The 14,887-nt window shown below is 43.6% G+C and overlaps 1 protein-coding gene across 1 annotated transcript in view; it reads left to right on the top strand.

Moving 5' to 3' along the window:
• Positions 1 to 14,887, top strand: part of cmn (calymmin) — a 30,441-nt gene that overhangs the window by 4,242 nt on the left and 11,312 nt on the right. The window contains exons 14-32 of the mRNA XM_056247262.1: positions 54 to 110; positions 212 to 262; positions 550 to 597; positions 7,238 to 7,294; positions 7,408 to 7,458; positions 8,396 to 8,443; positions 8,556 to 8,612; positions 8,713 to 8,763; positions 9,723 to 9,770; positions 10,261 to 10,317; positions 10,423 to 10,473; positions 11,566 to 11,613; positions 11,726 to 11,782; positions 11,889 to 11,939; positions 12,220 to 12,267; positions 12,381 to 12,437; positions 14,287 to 14,337; positions 14,618 to 14,665; positions 14,779 to 14,835. Coding sequence (XP_056103237.1) covers positions 54 to 110; positions 212 to 262; positions 550 to 597; positions 7,238 to 7,294; positions 7,408 to 7,458; positions 8,396 to 8,443; positions 8,556 to 8,612; positions 8,713 to 8,763; positions 9,723 to 9,770; positions 10,261 to 10,317; positions 10,423 to 10,473; positions 11,566 to 11,613; positions 11,726 to 11,782; positions 11,889 to 11,939; positions 12,220 to 12,267; positions 12,381 to 12,437; positions 14,287 to 14,337; positions 14,618 to 14,665; positions 14,779 to 14,835 — 993 coding nt within the window. The remainder of the gene's footprint in view (positions 1 to 53; positions 111 to 211; positions 263 to 549; positions 598 to 7,237; positions 7,295 to 7,407; positions 7,459 to 8,395; positions 8,444 to 8,555; positions 8,613 to 8,712; positions 8,764 to 9,722; positions 9,771 to 10,260; positions 10,318 to 10,422; positions 10,474 to 11,565; positions 11,614 to 11,725; positions 11,783 to 11,888; positions 11,940 to 12,219; positions 12,268 to 12,380; positions 12,438 to 14,286; positions 14,338 to 14,617; positions 14,666 to 14,778; positions 14,836 to 14,887) is intronic.

Raw genomic sequence — 14,887 nt, forward strand, 5'->3', positions numbered from 1 at the left:
AAAAACTGAGGATCTTACACTGGTTTAAAGTATTATTTTTTTCTTCTAATTAGGCTCTTTCCTTCAAAATATGGGGTATCCTAATGGTGGAACCAAGGGACCTAAACCAGGTAAACTAAGTTTATGTGTAATGCATATATTGTGTATTTGTCTCATTTGTCTGATTTTTCCATATCATTTGAATCTTATGTGTGTTGGGTCTGCTTCAAAGGATATGGTGCTAAAGCTGGACCCTCAAATGGAACAGGAGCCAAGCCTAATGGTAAATAACGTGTGATTAATATTACTATTATAAAACATAGTTTTTAGCTCTAAATTCCAGCTGGATAAGTCACATTCAAAGCCACTATATGTTATACAAACACCTTTGATTGCACATTAATTTAATTCTTTATTAATAAACCAACTGTAGTGTAGCCCCATTTACATTAATAATGTATATTATTAGTGGAGGAATTGTTTATTAGGGGATAAAGCACTAAAGGTCTGTATTGTAAACTTGAGGTAACTGGAGAACTCCTAAACTGATTTAGGATTGGTTTTGTTCAGGAAATGGAGGATATCTTAATGGAGGTGCAGCTAACCAACCTAATACAGGTAATACACTGGATATCACCAGCTGTTACAATCTGTTCTGACACACACAGGTTGAAGATCCAAACGCAGCCTTTATTTAGGGTAATCCACAGTCATAATTCATAAACAGGCACAGGGTCTAAAACGTACTCGGTTACTAACGTAACCTCGTGCTCTCTAGAAGAGGTTCTCTCGTACTGCGTAATATCTTACGCTAGGGGAAAACTCTATTCCACGAGATATTGAAGCCAAAAATTATCCTTAATTTTGAATTAATGTAAAACACGTTGCGGCAGCATGCAGACATAGGCAAGGCGGCTCGCGTGCTGTTGGCTGTCCTGCGGCAACTGCAGCAGCCTATCGAGAGAGGCCCTTGGTGATGTCAGATCCAATGGGGGCGCTTTGCGCCCACTACGTCACCTCCCGCCAAAGCGGACGTGCCTGAGCCTATAAATAGAGCTCGATGGGCTGATATAATCTGGTTTTTCATCGCTGAAGCGAACCAGAGCGTGTTGCAGGCACGGCAAAGATACGCAGTACTCGTTCCCTCTTCTAGAGAGAACCGAGGTTACGTTAGTAACCGAGTACGTTCTCTTAAGAGAGGTTTTCTCGTACTGCGTAATATCTTACGCTAGGGAAACACAGTGTAAAACGCTGTGCATGCCGGGATCCAACACCAAACTCCCAAGGGCAGGTGCCCGGGGCTCATATAGTGCATAATCACCAGGGACTCACAAAGAGTCTGAGAAGAGAGGCTAGAAGCGTCATTCCCAATAAGTTAGTGTCCTAAGGGAGCTAATCTCATTAATAGTGTTCCACACAGTCAGGGTGAAAATGTTCGGCCTGAACTATGTAACAGTATGGGTCTTACTTTTGCTTATGGAGTAATTTTATCGATCAGCGAGCGGTGCTCAAGCGGTTGTAGTATTCTGAGCCGAAGCAACGGGGCAGAAAATACTGATTTTAGACCGAAAGTAGTTTAGCCTGTAAGGCGGGAACCTCTAGGTTATAAAACCTTATAAATGTAGACGGGGAGGCCCAGCCTGCCGCCATACAGATATCCTGCAAGTTAATCCCGCTAGACCAAGCCCACGACGAGGCCATGCCTCTTGTGGAGTGTGCTCTAACACCTAAAGGACACTTCCAGCATTAGACGTGTATGCCAGCGCTATGGCATCAACTATCCATCTGGATAGGCTCTGTTTCGATGCGGGTAGTCCCTTAGCACGTCCGCTGAACGAAACGAAGAGCTGCTCAGTCTGTCTGAAAACAGACGAGCGAGACACATAAGCTCTTAATGCCCTGACTGGGCAAAGGAAGCTCGCGTCCTTTTCCTCGTTTTAAACCGGCAGAGCAGACAGGGAAATAACCTGAGCCCTGAACGGTGTGTTGAGGGATTTAGGCACGTATCCGTGTCTTGGTTTGAGTATGACTTTCGAGTCATCTGGCCCAAATTCCATACACGTCGCGCTTAATGAGAGCGCTTGCAAATCCCCTATGCGCTTTACTGAAGCAAGAGTCATAAGAAACACTGTCTTAAATGACAGATGTTTCATGTCCGACAAGTGGAAGGGAAGGTCCCACATGGGGATTGAGGGGGGTCTGGGAGGATGCAGCCTCTTAGCTCCTTTAAGGAAGCGGATGACCAGATCGTTCTTCCCCAATGACTGGCCAGTCGCGGGTTTTGTAAATGCTGCTATGGCCGCCACAAAAACTTTGAGCGTGGATGGGGTTCTGCCCTTATCCAGTAGCTCTTGAAGGAAGTAGAGAACTTCCGTAACCCCGCAGTCTAAGGGTGAAAATCCTCGGGCTTTGCACCAGCAAGAAAACACAGACCGTTTTGAGGAATAGAGTCGTCTAGTAGATGGCGCTCTAGCCTAGCAAGCTAGCCTCTAAATCGTGTTTAACACTGCCTCCGGGAGGTTTGCGGGTACCCGTTGATGGCCCATGCGTGCAGGGACCACAGGTCCGGGCGAGGATGCCAAATCGAGCCCTTGGCCTGAGAGAGGAGGTCTTTCCTCGTCGGTATTTTCCATGGGACAGTTCTTGTCACCTGCATCAGAACTGGGAACCAAGCCTGGTTTTTCCAGAGCGGAGCCACAAGTAGCACTGAGCATCCGTTTTCCCTGATTCGTTCCAATACCTGAGGCAGGAGCGAGACGGGGGAAAGGCGTAGAGCGGGCAGCGGGGCCAGACTTGGGCCAGCGCATCCCTGCTCTTGGAGAAAAACTTCAGACAGTGAGTGTTTCCTTGGGACACAAACAGGTCTACCTGCGCTCTGCCGAATGTCTCCCACAGCAGTAGGACCGTCTGCGGGTGCAGAGACCATTCTCCTGCTGGAACATTGTTTCTGGACTGTCTGTCTGGTCCCAAATTCAGGTGACCAGGCACATGACCAGGCACAAGGTTTCGGGACCTGTCGCCACCCTGGCGATTTATGTAGGCCACCACTGACATGTCGTCCGAGCGGACCAAGACCTGGTGACCTTTTATTCGGGGACAAAAGCGCCTCAGCGCGTTGTCGACTGCCATCATTTCTAGACAGTTTATGTGTAGGAGCTTCTCCCGTTCTGAACACTGGCCAAAGAACGGTCTCCCATCCCGAGGTGGAGGCATCCGTGGACACCACTCTCACACTCGAGGAAGTCCCCAGGTTTACACCTGACTGGTACCAGTCGATTGCTCTCTAAGGTTTCAGAGCTGTGACGCATTTCTGATCGACCTTGAGGCGAAACAGACCGGAGGCCCATGCCCGAGGTGGTACTTGCGCTTTTAGCCATAACTGCAGCGGGCGTATGCGAAGCAGACCCAACTGGAGTACTGATGATGCTGAGGCCATGAGACCCAGCATTTTTTAAACCTTTAGACTGGAACTATAGTGCCGCAGCGGAAGGATTTTGTGATGCGCTGAATGTTCAGTCTGCGCTCTGGCGACAGTCGCACTGTCATAGACAGCGAGTTCAGTTCTGTGCCCAGAAAAGATATTTTCTGACTGGGAGACAGCGAACTTTTCGCCCAATTGACTTTGAGACCTAGATTCTCGAGATGTTCGAGTAATATGGTCCTCTGTTCTATGAGCTCTGAGTGTGATCGAGCTAGAATCAGCCAATCGTCCAAGTAGTTCAAAACTCGCATGCCCAGAAGTTTCAGGGGTACGAGAGCCGCGTCCATGCACATTGTAAATGTACGGGGTGCTAGGGACAGGCCGAACGGTAGGACTGTGTATTGATATGCCTGGCCCTCGAAGGAATCGCCTGTGACGTGACGCTATTTGTAATTGGAAATATGCATGCTTCAGATCTATTGACATAAACCAGTCCCCTTGGCAAATCTGCGCGAGGATTTCCCTGGTTGTGAGCATTCTGAACTGGCGTTTCACAAGCACTTTGTTCAGCTGTCTTATATCTAGAATGGGTCTGAGACCCCCATCTTTTTTCGGTACCAGAAAATATCTGCAGTATAGGACCCCTTCACTCTGAGCTTGAGATAAAGGGTCTATTGCCCCTTTGCTCAATAGTTTCGCTATTTCGGCTCGAAGTAGATGGGCTACTTCGGTTTTTACCGTAGTTTCGACCCGCGCCGTGTAGCGGCGGGGACGTTGAGCGAACTGCAGCGAATAGCCTCTCTTTAGCACCCATTCTGATACCCCGGGAAGCTTTGCCCACGCATTTGCATGAATAGCTAGGGGTAGAATGAGATCTTGGCTCTGGCCGCAACATAGTGGCGACAGGAGAGCTTTGGTGTGCTGTAACGTAAACACTGTGCTTGCAGCGTTTGAGGCGGGGGGCACGACGATCGTGGCGGGCAGCCTGGCCGTGCTCGATTCCCTCATAGCAGTTTGCTGATAGAGAGCAAGCGGGGCGAGCCTCGTGGGGCTTAATGAGTGTGAGTGAATGTCTGTGAGTGAATTTGGGCGCGGGACAGCGGGCACATTTACTGCACTGAAAACACCGTCGGCCTGAGCTGACTGTATGTGTGTTGGTTTAATTTTTACAGAAATCGTGGGACATGCAGTGTGTAGTGTTTGTGGGCACTGGGTTGTGGGCACATTCACTACATTTAATGCACAATTGACATGAGTAGATTTTATTTGTGCGAGCCCTGTACTGTGGTGGGCTGGGTTTGTGTGTAGAAATGAACACTGGGCTGTGGGCATTTTTATTACAGTCATATCACCATCAGCAGTGGCCGGAATACCAGAAATTACACTGTTTATGTGATTTATCTGGGTCGCCGTGGAAACGGCATTTTTGTGCAGGCAAGCGGGCCGTGGTACCAGCTTGTTTACTGCAAAATATACTGGAACAGTCGCATTTTCTGGAACTGAACAAGCGAAAAGTTTCGGTGGAACTCTGGCCGCGGTGAGACTTGAACACCGTCGTTTTCCTATGAGGGCTAGGAAGACTTTGAGGCCTCGGGCTTTATCTCAATCTTTTGCCGGGGCCCACATGGGGGGCGGGGGTGGGGCGGCGGCCGGCAGAGCGAGAGCGAGAGCGTGGTCTCTGGTCCCGGGCTTGACGGCGCTGTGAAGCGGCGGCGGGCTGTGGCTGGGAGCTTCGAGTAGACGGCTGTTTTGGGCGATCTGCTGCGAAGCTAGAGCGCTTTGGTAAGAAGTGCTTCATATCCTGTGAAGTCTTCTGAACCTCAGTGAATCTATCCGCGAAATCTTTGACGGATGATCCAAAGAGGCCAGCTGGGGAGATGGGCGCGTCGAGGAACGCGGAGCACTCCGCGTCCGGCATCTCAGATAACGTCAGCCATAGGTGTCTCTCAGCAACGGTGAGAGAAGCCATGTTCCGCCCAATGGCCTGTGCAGCGGATTTCGCATCGCGAAGAGCCAGGTCCGTAGCGCTCCTCAAATCCGGCACGCTGATAGCTTCCTGTCCTTCCTCATCCAGTTTTCGGAGAAGGTCGGCTTGGAAGATCTGCAGTACGGCCATCGAGTGTAATGCCGATACAGCCTGCCCAGCGGCGGTATAAGCGCGGCTGTGCATAGCGGAAGTAGTGCAGCAAGCTTTACAATGTAGCGCCGTCTTTGCTCGCCGTCCAGCAGAGGGCGGGCAAAGATGGGCCGCTACAGCTTCTTCTACTGGAGGAAGAGAGTGGTATCCTCTGTCTTTAGCACCGTCCACCACGGAGAATGCTGCTGAGACAGAGGTACGCGGTCCCTTTGTAGGAAGCATTCATCCAGTCGGTTGTGCGCGGGCGTCGCCCACTCAAGGCCGAGGCTCGCCACGGCCTGTGGGGGAGACGCATCAGCTCGGATTCGATGCTGGCCCGTTTCCCTGACGACTCGCGGGCAGAGGGGGGGAGGTCCACAGAGCTCGCCCAATCCTCACTGTCCGACGCCAGGATAGAGCAGCTGGCCTTTCTCTACAGATGCAGCTATCTCGTCGTCATATCTCGTCGTAATTAATGGCGGACGGCGGCCGTTGTCCATCGGTGAGCGACTCGAGTGAAGCTGGTGAATCTCGCGGGCGAACCGGCGAGCTTTTACGGGCTGGAGAAGGCTCGGGGACCCGCTGAGTACGGCGCTTTTACGGCGCGGCACTATAGCGGGCGGAAGTGCAGACTCTGAGAAAAATGCCAGGCGAGTCCTCAGTCACCATGGCAATAGCTCGCAATGAGGGCAGCCGCCGTCAACGAGTTGCATGATCCTTACCCAGGCAGGAAACCCAGATGAAATGACGGTCCCCATCGCTGCATGCGGCTTGGCACGAACCACAGGAACGAGGCATCTTTATAAAGACGCTGCTCTTTAAGATAGAGAGAGAGTGTGTGAGTCGCAGCAGGGAACACACACATTTGGCAGAGTAAAAGGATATAAACGCCGGAAAGCGTAGCAGGTACGGCGACTGAAGGCGGCGAGATGAAGGTCAGCGTCTTCAGATGCAAGGCTCGTCCCGCAAAAAGCTTTTCTCAGACGGCGCGGCTTCTTCACTCAGGATCTAGCGATGCGTGAGCTTCGCTGAAGAGATGAAAAATCAGATTATATATGAGCCATCGAGCTCTATTTATAGGCCCAGGCATGCCCGCTTTGGCGGGAGGTGACGTAGTGGGCACGAAGCGCCCCCATTGGATCTGACGTCACCAAGGGCCTCTCTCGATAGGCTGCTGCAGTTGCCGCAGGACAGCCAATAGGCTCACAAGCCGCCTTGGCTATGTCTGCATGCTGCCGCAACGCGTTTTACATTAATTCAAAATTAAGGATAATTTTTGGCTTCAATATCTCGTGGAAAAGAGGTTTTCCCCTAGCGTAAGATATTACGCAGTACGAGAGAACCTCTCGTAAGAGAACAAGGTCCAAGAAACACGAGCAAACAAGGTAATCCAAAGAACAGGCAAAATATCAACACCATGAAACCAAGAACCAGGAAAGAATGCACAGAATTGCAGTTGTAACCCAAACAAGACTTTGCAACGAATGAGTGGAAACACAGGTCTTATAAAGGCAGAGCTAAACAAGGTAATCACACACAGCTGAACAGAATCACACATAATGAGCCAGGTAATGAGTACTGGGAAATGGAGTTCATGATGTGGTTGCAAAGGAGATAGAAGATGACACCAGCTCTAGTACAATTGTTCCAGTGGAAAATGCTGAATTCTAAAAAATCAACTGAGGCTATTACAATGGGTTAAAGTACTTTTCTCTAATTAGGCTCTTCTTTTCAAAATATGGGATATCCCAATGGTGTAACCAAGGGACCTAAACCAGGTAAACTATTTTTTTTGTGTGTGTGTAATGCATATGTTGTGGGTTTTTTTTTTTTTTTTTTGTCAGATTTTTCCGTATAATTTGAATCTTATGTGTTTGGGTCTGCTTCAAAGGATATGGTGCTATAGCTGGACCCTCAAATGGACAAGGAGCCCAGCCTAATGGTAAATAGCATGTGATTATTACTATTATAAAACAGTTTTTGGCTCTAAATTCCAGTTGGACAAGCCACATAAAAAGCCACTGTAAAATACAAACACTTTTGATTGCACATTAATTGAATTCTTTATCAATAAACCAACTAGTCCCATTTACATTAATAATGTATATTATTGGTGGATGAATTGTTTAGGGGACAAAGCACTAAAGGCCTGTATTGTAAACTGAGGTAACTGGAGAACCTCTAAACTGATTTGGGATTGGTTTTCTTCAGGATATGGAGGATATCCTAATGGAGGTGCAGCTAGCCAACCTAATACAGGTAATACACTGAATGTCACCAGCTCTAGTGCAATTAACAGTGTGGAAAATACTGAATTCTGAAAAGAACTGAGGATAATACACTGGTTTAAAGTACTTTTCTCTAATTAGGCTCTTTTCTTCAAAATACTGGGTATCCCAATGGTGGAACCAAGGGTCCTAAACCAGGTAAACTATTTTTGTGTATGTGTAATGCGTATTGTGTTTATTTTCATTTCTTTTGTCTGATTTTTCCGTATCATTTGAATCTTATGTGTGTGGTTTGCTTCAAAGGACATGGTGCGATAGCTGGACCCTCAAATGGACAAGGAGCCAAGCCTAATGGTAAATAGCATAACATTATTACTATTAAAAAACAGTTTTGGCTCTAAATTCCAGTTGGATACGCTGCATTCAAAGCCACTGTATAATATGATATCCGCACACATTTAGTATGACTGCACATTAGTTAAATTTATTTATAATACTGTACACCAACTCTAGTATAGCCGCATTTAAATTAATAATCTGCATTATTGGTGGAGAAGTTGTATATTAGGGGGTAAAGCACTAAAGGTCTGTATTGTAAACTGAGGTAACTGGAGAACCTCTAAACTAATTTGAGATTGTTGTTTTTTTCAGGATATGGAGGATATCCTAATGGAGGTGCAGCTAACCAACCTAATACAGGTAATACACTGGACGTCACCAGCTCTAGAGCAATTATTACACTGGAACATACTGAATTCTGAAAAGTACTGAGGATATTACATTGGTTTAAAGTACTTTTTTCTCTAATTAGGCTCTTCTCTTCAAAATATGGGATATCCCAATGGTGGAACCAAGAGACCTAAACCAGGTAAATTATTTGTGTGTGTGTAATGCATACGTTGTGTTTTTATTCTTTTGTCTGATTTTTCCATATCATTTGAATCTTTTGTGTGTGGTTTGCTTCAAAGGATATGGTGCTAAAGCTGAACCCTCAAATGGACAAGGAGCCAAGCCTAATGGTAAATAGCATAACATTATTACTATTAAAAAACAGTTTTGGCTCTAAATTCCAGTTGGATACGCTGCATTCAAAGCCACTGTATAATATGATATCCGCACACATTTGATTGCACATTAATTGAATTATTTATTAATAAACCAACTATAGTGTAGCCTCATTTAGATTAATAATGTATATTATTGATGGAGGATTTGTTTATTAGGGGATAAGGGCTTTTACACTAGGCTCGTTTGCTGCGGTCCGAGCCCGAGTGCGTTTGTTCCCAGCGTCCCCCGCAGCGTTGGTCTGGTTTCACACACTCAACTTGATTCTATCGAACCCTTGTGCGTTTGCGTGCATATTACGTCATCGCAAATGTGCAAGGCGCATGATAGAAAACAAAACGCGGGTCAATATTGTGTTTTTTTTATTAATTCGCTGCTATTATGTGCAGTTGAGTGAACAATACAGGTTTACTGTGCGTGTGTCAAATAAGGTGGCCTTCTGCTGCTTGCAAACGGACTCTTTAGAGGAGACAGTGGATTTCCAAATTTGTTGCCCTGATTCCACGCGCAATGCACGAATACACTGCAAGCTCACTCTTGCTCGTACCCAAGGTAAATCATCAACACTATCCTCCCTTACAAGTGTTTTATTTAACTGAATACATCACAATAAGCTAAACGCATGCGCAGGTCACTTTACTTCCTGAACAAGTGCGCACACGAGTCCGTGCTGCTTTCACATTCACGCGAACCGCGGCACGGTTCGGCAGAAACCGAACTCAGACCACCCCCTCCAGGTAGTCTCGGGTTCGGTACCCCAGTGCGCACCCGGGTCCCATGACAGCGTTCACATTAGCGATTTTTCATGCGAACCGTGCCCCGTTCCGAACTAAACTACCAGTGTGAAAGCCCCCTAAAGGTCTGTATTGTAAACTGAGGACCTCTAAACTGATTTGAGATTGGTTTTGTTCAGGAAATGGAGGATATACTAATGGAGGTGCAGCTAACCAACCTAATACAGGTAATACACTGGATATCACCAGCTGTTACAATATTCTCTGACACACACAGGTTGAATATCCAAACACAGCTTTTATTTAGGGTAATCCACAGTCATAATTCATAAACAGGCACAGGGTCAAAAACGTGCAAACAATCCAAACATAAAACACAGGCAAACAAGGTAATCCAAAGAAAAGGCAAAAGATCAAAACCAATAACCTGAAAAGAATGCTCAGAATTGCAGTTGTAACCCAAACAAGACTTCGCAACGAATGAGTGGAAACACAGGGCTTATAAAGGCAGAGCTAAACAAGGTAATCACACACAGCTGAACAGAATCATGCATAATGAGCCAGGTAATGAGTACTGGGAAATGGAGTTCATGATGAGGTTGCAAAGGAGACAGAAGATGACACCAGCTCTAGTACAATTATTACAGTGTGGAAAATACTGAATTCTGAAAGGAACTAAGGATATTACACTGGTTTAAAGTACTTTTCTCTAATTAGGCTCTTCTCTTCAAAATATGGGATATCCCAATGGTGGAAACAAGGGACCTAAACCAGGTAAACTATTTGTGTGTGTGTGTAATGTGCATGTTGTGTATTTTTTCCGCTTTGTCTGATTTGTCCATGTCATTTGAATCTTATGTGTTTGGGTCTACTTCAAAGGAAATGGTGCTAAAGCTGGACCCTCAAATGGACAAGGAGCCAAGCCTAATGGTAATGGGTCTCATTCACTAATAATTGCGTAGATTATTTCGTATTAGTACGCACAGGAGAACTTCTCATGAAAAATCTTTGCCTAATTCACAACACGTTCATACAAGCATGAATTTGTTCTTAATATCGTTCTGATGTTAGTAAATTTGGAGTAGCTATTCTAAATGAGCAGCTGCGTTCACAAGGTTAGTCATTTGCATAAAACAAGCCCAAACCATCTCCATAAGGGATTTCCGCACATGCTTTCCTTACAGCCTTTCGTCGCTCTAGTCAAACTTGCCGCTGTTTGCTGACGAGCTCTCGCCCGATCTCGAGCAATGCCTAGTGTGCCATTCTCACGAGTTCTCACAATAAACACCTTTTATACAGACCCAGATTACAGACCTCTCTTGAGCCAGCTGTACACATGCGTATATCTGCGTTATTCAGAAACACCTCGCACCTGAAGCTATAACGCCGCTTTTCTTACTGTTAAACTGTAAAAATAGAATATTTTTTAAGATGAAATTATATTGTATTATTTAATAATTGTATTATGTAATTTTATAAATGGACTATATAATACAATTAATGCAACATACTTCCAAGTTCAATATAATTTTAGTCGTGTTAGGATGATATATAACTTGACACGATTATAAGGCCGTACATAGTAAGTGTTTTTTTGTGTATATGTGGTTTCAGCTCCTATATTTTTTCGTAAATTTAGAATAAATATTATTAAGAAATTTTTGGTAAATCGTTATTTCTTCTTAAAATCGTTTGTGCTCACATTTCATGCACAAATTAGAGTGCCACTTAGTGAATCAGACCAAATATTACTATTATAAAACCGTTTATGACTATAAATTCCAGTTGGATAAGCCGCGTTCAAGGCCACTGTAAAATATATGATATCAGCACACCTTTAGTTTGACTAAACATTAATAGAATTTCTTTATAATACACCAACTGTAGTTTAAACCCCATTTAGATTAATAATCTGTTTTATTGGTGGAGAAGTTGTTTATTAGAGGTAAAGCACTAAAGGCCTGTATTGTAAACTGAGGTAACTGAGAAACTCTGAACTGATTTAGGATTGGTTTTCTTCAGGATATGGAGGATATCCTAATGGAGGTGCAGCTAACCAACCTAATACAGGTAATACACTGGATGTCACCAGCTCTTGTGCAATTAGTTAAGTGTGGAAAATACTGAATTTTGAAAAGAACTGAGGATATTAAACTGGTTTAAAATATTTTTTTCTAATTAGGCTCTTCTCTTCAATATGTGGGGTATCCTAATGGTGGAACCAAGGGACCTAAACCAGGTAAACGCATATTTGTATGTGTTATGCATATAGTGTGTATTTATTTTTTCTCTGTCTGATTTTTCCGCATCATTTGAATGTTATGCGTGTTGTGTCTGCTTCAAAGGATATGGTGCTAAAGCTGGACCCTCAAATGTACAAGGAGCCAAGGCTAATGGTAAATAGCATGGAATTATTACTAGTAACACATATTTTTTGGCTCTAAAATCAGGTTGGATAAGCCATGTTTAAAGCCACTGTAAATATATATCTGCACACCTTTAGTTTGATTGCACAATTGAATTCTTTATTAATGAACCAACTGTAGTGTAGCCCCATTTAGATGAATAATCTATATTATTATTGGTGTAGTTGTTTGAGTAAAGCACTAAAGGTCTTTATTGTAAACTGAGGTAACTGGAGAACCTCTAAACTGATTTGAGATTTGTTTTGTTCAGGATATGGAGGATATCCTAATGGAGGTGCAGCTAACCAACCTAATACAGGTAATACTCTGGATGTCACCAGCTCTATAGTGTAATTATTATGATGTGGATAATACTTAAATCTGAAAAGAATGAGGATATTACACTGGTTTAAAGTACTTTTCTCTATGTAGGTTCTTCAGTTCAAAATATGGGATATCCCAATGGTGGAACCAAGGGACCTAAACCAGGTAAACGCTTATTGCGTGTGTTATATAGTTCAAGTTCATTTTATTTATATAGCACATTTTACAACAGCCACTGGCTGACCAAAGTGCTTTACAGAACAGCAGAATTAAAAGAAAATAATACCTGCATAACAGCACAACACAAATAAGCGCAGCAAAGCTAAGAGCAGCCTTAAAACAGGAGTAGCGAAACAGTATTAGACTCAAATTTAAAATAGTTCAAACAGAAGTGGCAAAACAGTATCAGACTCAAATATAAAATAGTAAAACAGAGATGGCAGTATCAGACTCAGATAAAAAAAATGGAAAAACAGTATCAGACTAAAAAAAATAGTAAATCAGATGTGGTGGCAGGGCAGTAGCAGACTCAAATATATAATGGAAAGAACCAGGGGTGGCAAAAACAGTATCAGACTCAATGGAAAATATTAAAACCAACCAACCTTAATTATAGGCCATGGAAAACAAGTGCGTTTTTAGAAGAGACTTAAAAGTGATCACGGAAGGGGCTATCCTAATTTCTTACTGCAAATTGTTCCACAACCGTGGCCCGACCACAGAAAATGCTCGATCCCCTCTGTGTTTGAGTCTGGAATGTGGGACTAATAACAGGTTCTTGTCCCTTGATCTCAGACTTCTAAAAGGAGTATATGGTTGCAGCAGTTCAGATAGATAGATGGGGGTTTGGTTACGTAGAGATTTAAAAAACATATAAAAGGATTTTAAAATCAGTTCTGAAATTAATGGGCAGCAAATGAAGTGACCTCAGAATAGGGGTGATATGAGCGATTTTACGGCTATTAAAAATTAATCTTGCAGCAGCATTGTGCACTAATTGAAGACGAGCAATTTGAGACTTTGAAATCCCGCCGTAAAGTGAATTGCAGTTGCCTAAACGTGAGGTGATAAAAGCATGAACAGCCATCTCTAGAGTTTTATGATTAAGAAAAGGTTTGAGTTTAGACAGCAGACGAAGTTGATAAAAACTAGAGCCTATTACAGAGGAAATTTGTTTGTCAAAGTTTAAAGATCTAGTAAAACGCCCAGGTTCCGTACACGTGAAGATCTGAAAGCAGATAGTCTGCCTAGGCCCTAGATCGAAGGTAGCAGCCTGAGAATTAACAGTGGGCCCAAAAACGATCACCTCGGTTTTGTTTTCATTTCTAAGCCAGCCAAGATTTAACTTCATCTAGGCAACTTAGTAATGATGAAAAAGCAAAAGGATAATTTCTCTTGATTGTTAAATATATTTGTGTATCGTCCGCATAACAGTGAAAAGATTCCCAGTGTCTTCTTAGAATGGTGCCCAATGGTAACATATACAGAGAAAAGAGAGAAGGTGCCAAGATAGATCCTTGAGGAAGACCACAGGTTAGAAGTGCAACAGAAGAGGAAATATTGCCTAACTTTAATAGGAAATTTCGATCAGAGAGATAGGACTGGAACCACTGGAGAACGATACCTTTTATCCCCACATAATACTCTAGTCTGGATATCAGGGTAGAGTGGTCAACAGTGTCAAAGGCTGCTGATGGATCTAAGAGTACAAGAACCACAGAGTCACCAGTGTCAGTGGAGAGATAAATGTCATTTAAAACTCTCAAGAGGGCAGATTCAGTACTGTGAGTAGACTTAAAACCAGATTGAAATCTTTGAGAAATTCCATTGAACTTCAGAAAAAAAACTGGAGTTGGTCAAAAACTTTTTTTTTTTCCAACACCTTCGAAACAAACGAAGTGCAGAAATAGGATGAAAGTTGTTTGGAACAGCAGGATCAAGTGAAGGCTGGAGTGTGTATTTCTTTTTCTCTTTTCTATTTATTTATCGTTTGTGTGTATGGTCTGCTTCAAAGGATATGGAGCTAAAGCTGGGCCCTCAAATGGACAAGGAGCCAAGCATAATGGTAAATACCATGTGATTATTACATGCTATAGTTTTGGCTCTAAAATCTAGTTAGCTAAGCTGTTTTAGAAGCCACTGTAAAATATGATATTCACACACCTTTGATTTCACATTGAATTCTTTATTATTAAACCAACTGTAGTGTAGCCCCATTAATAATTAATTATAATTAATAATGTATATTATTAGTGGAGGAATTGTTTATTAGGCACTAAAGGTCTGTATTGTAAACTGAGGTAACTGGAGAACCTCTAAACTGATTTGAGATTGGTTTTGTTCAGGATATGGAGGATATACTAATGGAGGTGCAGCTAACCAACCTAATACAGGTAATACACTGGATATCACCAGCTCTAGAGCAATTATTACAGTGTGGAAAATACTGAATTCTGAAAAGAACTGAGGATAGTACACTTGATTAAAGTATTTTTTCTCTAATTAGGCTCCTCACTTCAAAATATGGGGTATCCCAATGGTGGAACCAAGGGACCTAAACCAGGTGAACTATTTGTGTGTGTGTAATATGCATGTTGTGTTTTTTTTTCTTGTTT

This window comes from Rhinichthys klamathensis, unplaced genomic scaffold, assembly GCF_029890125.1.
Source record: "Rhinichthys klamathensis goyatoka isolate OS25496 unplaced genomic scaffold, OSU_Roscu_1.1 h1tg000045l_1, whole genome shotgun sequence".
In the NCBI taxonomy this organism is placed as follows: domain Eukaryota; kingdom Metazoa; phylum Chordata; class Actinopteri; order Cypriniformes; family Leuciscidae; genus Rhinichthys; species Rhinichthys klamathensis.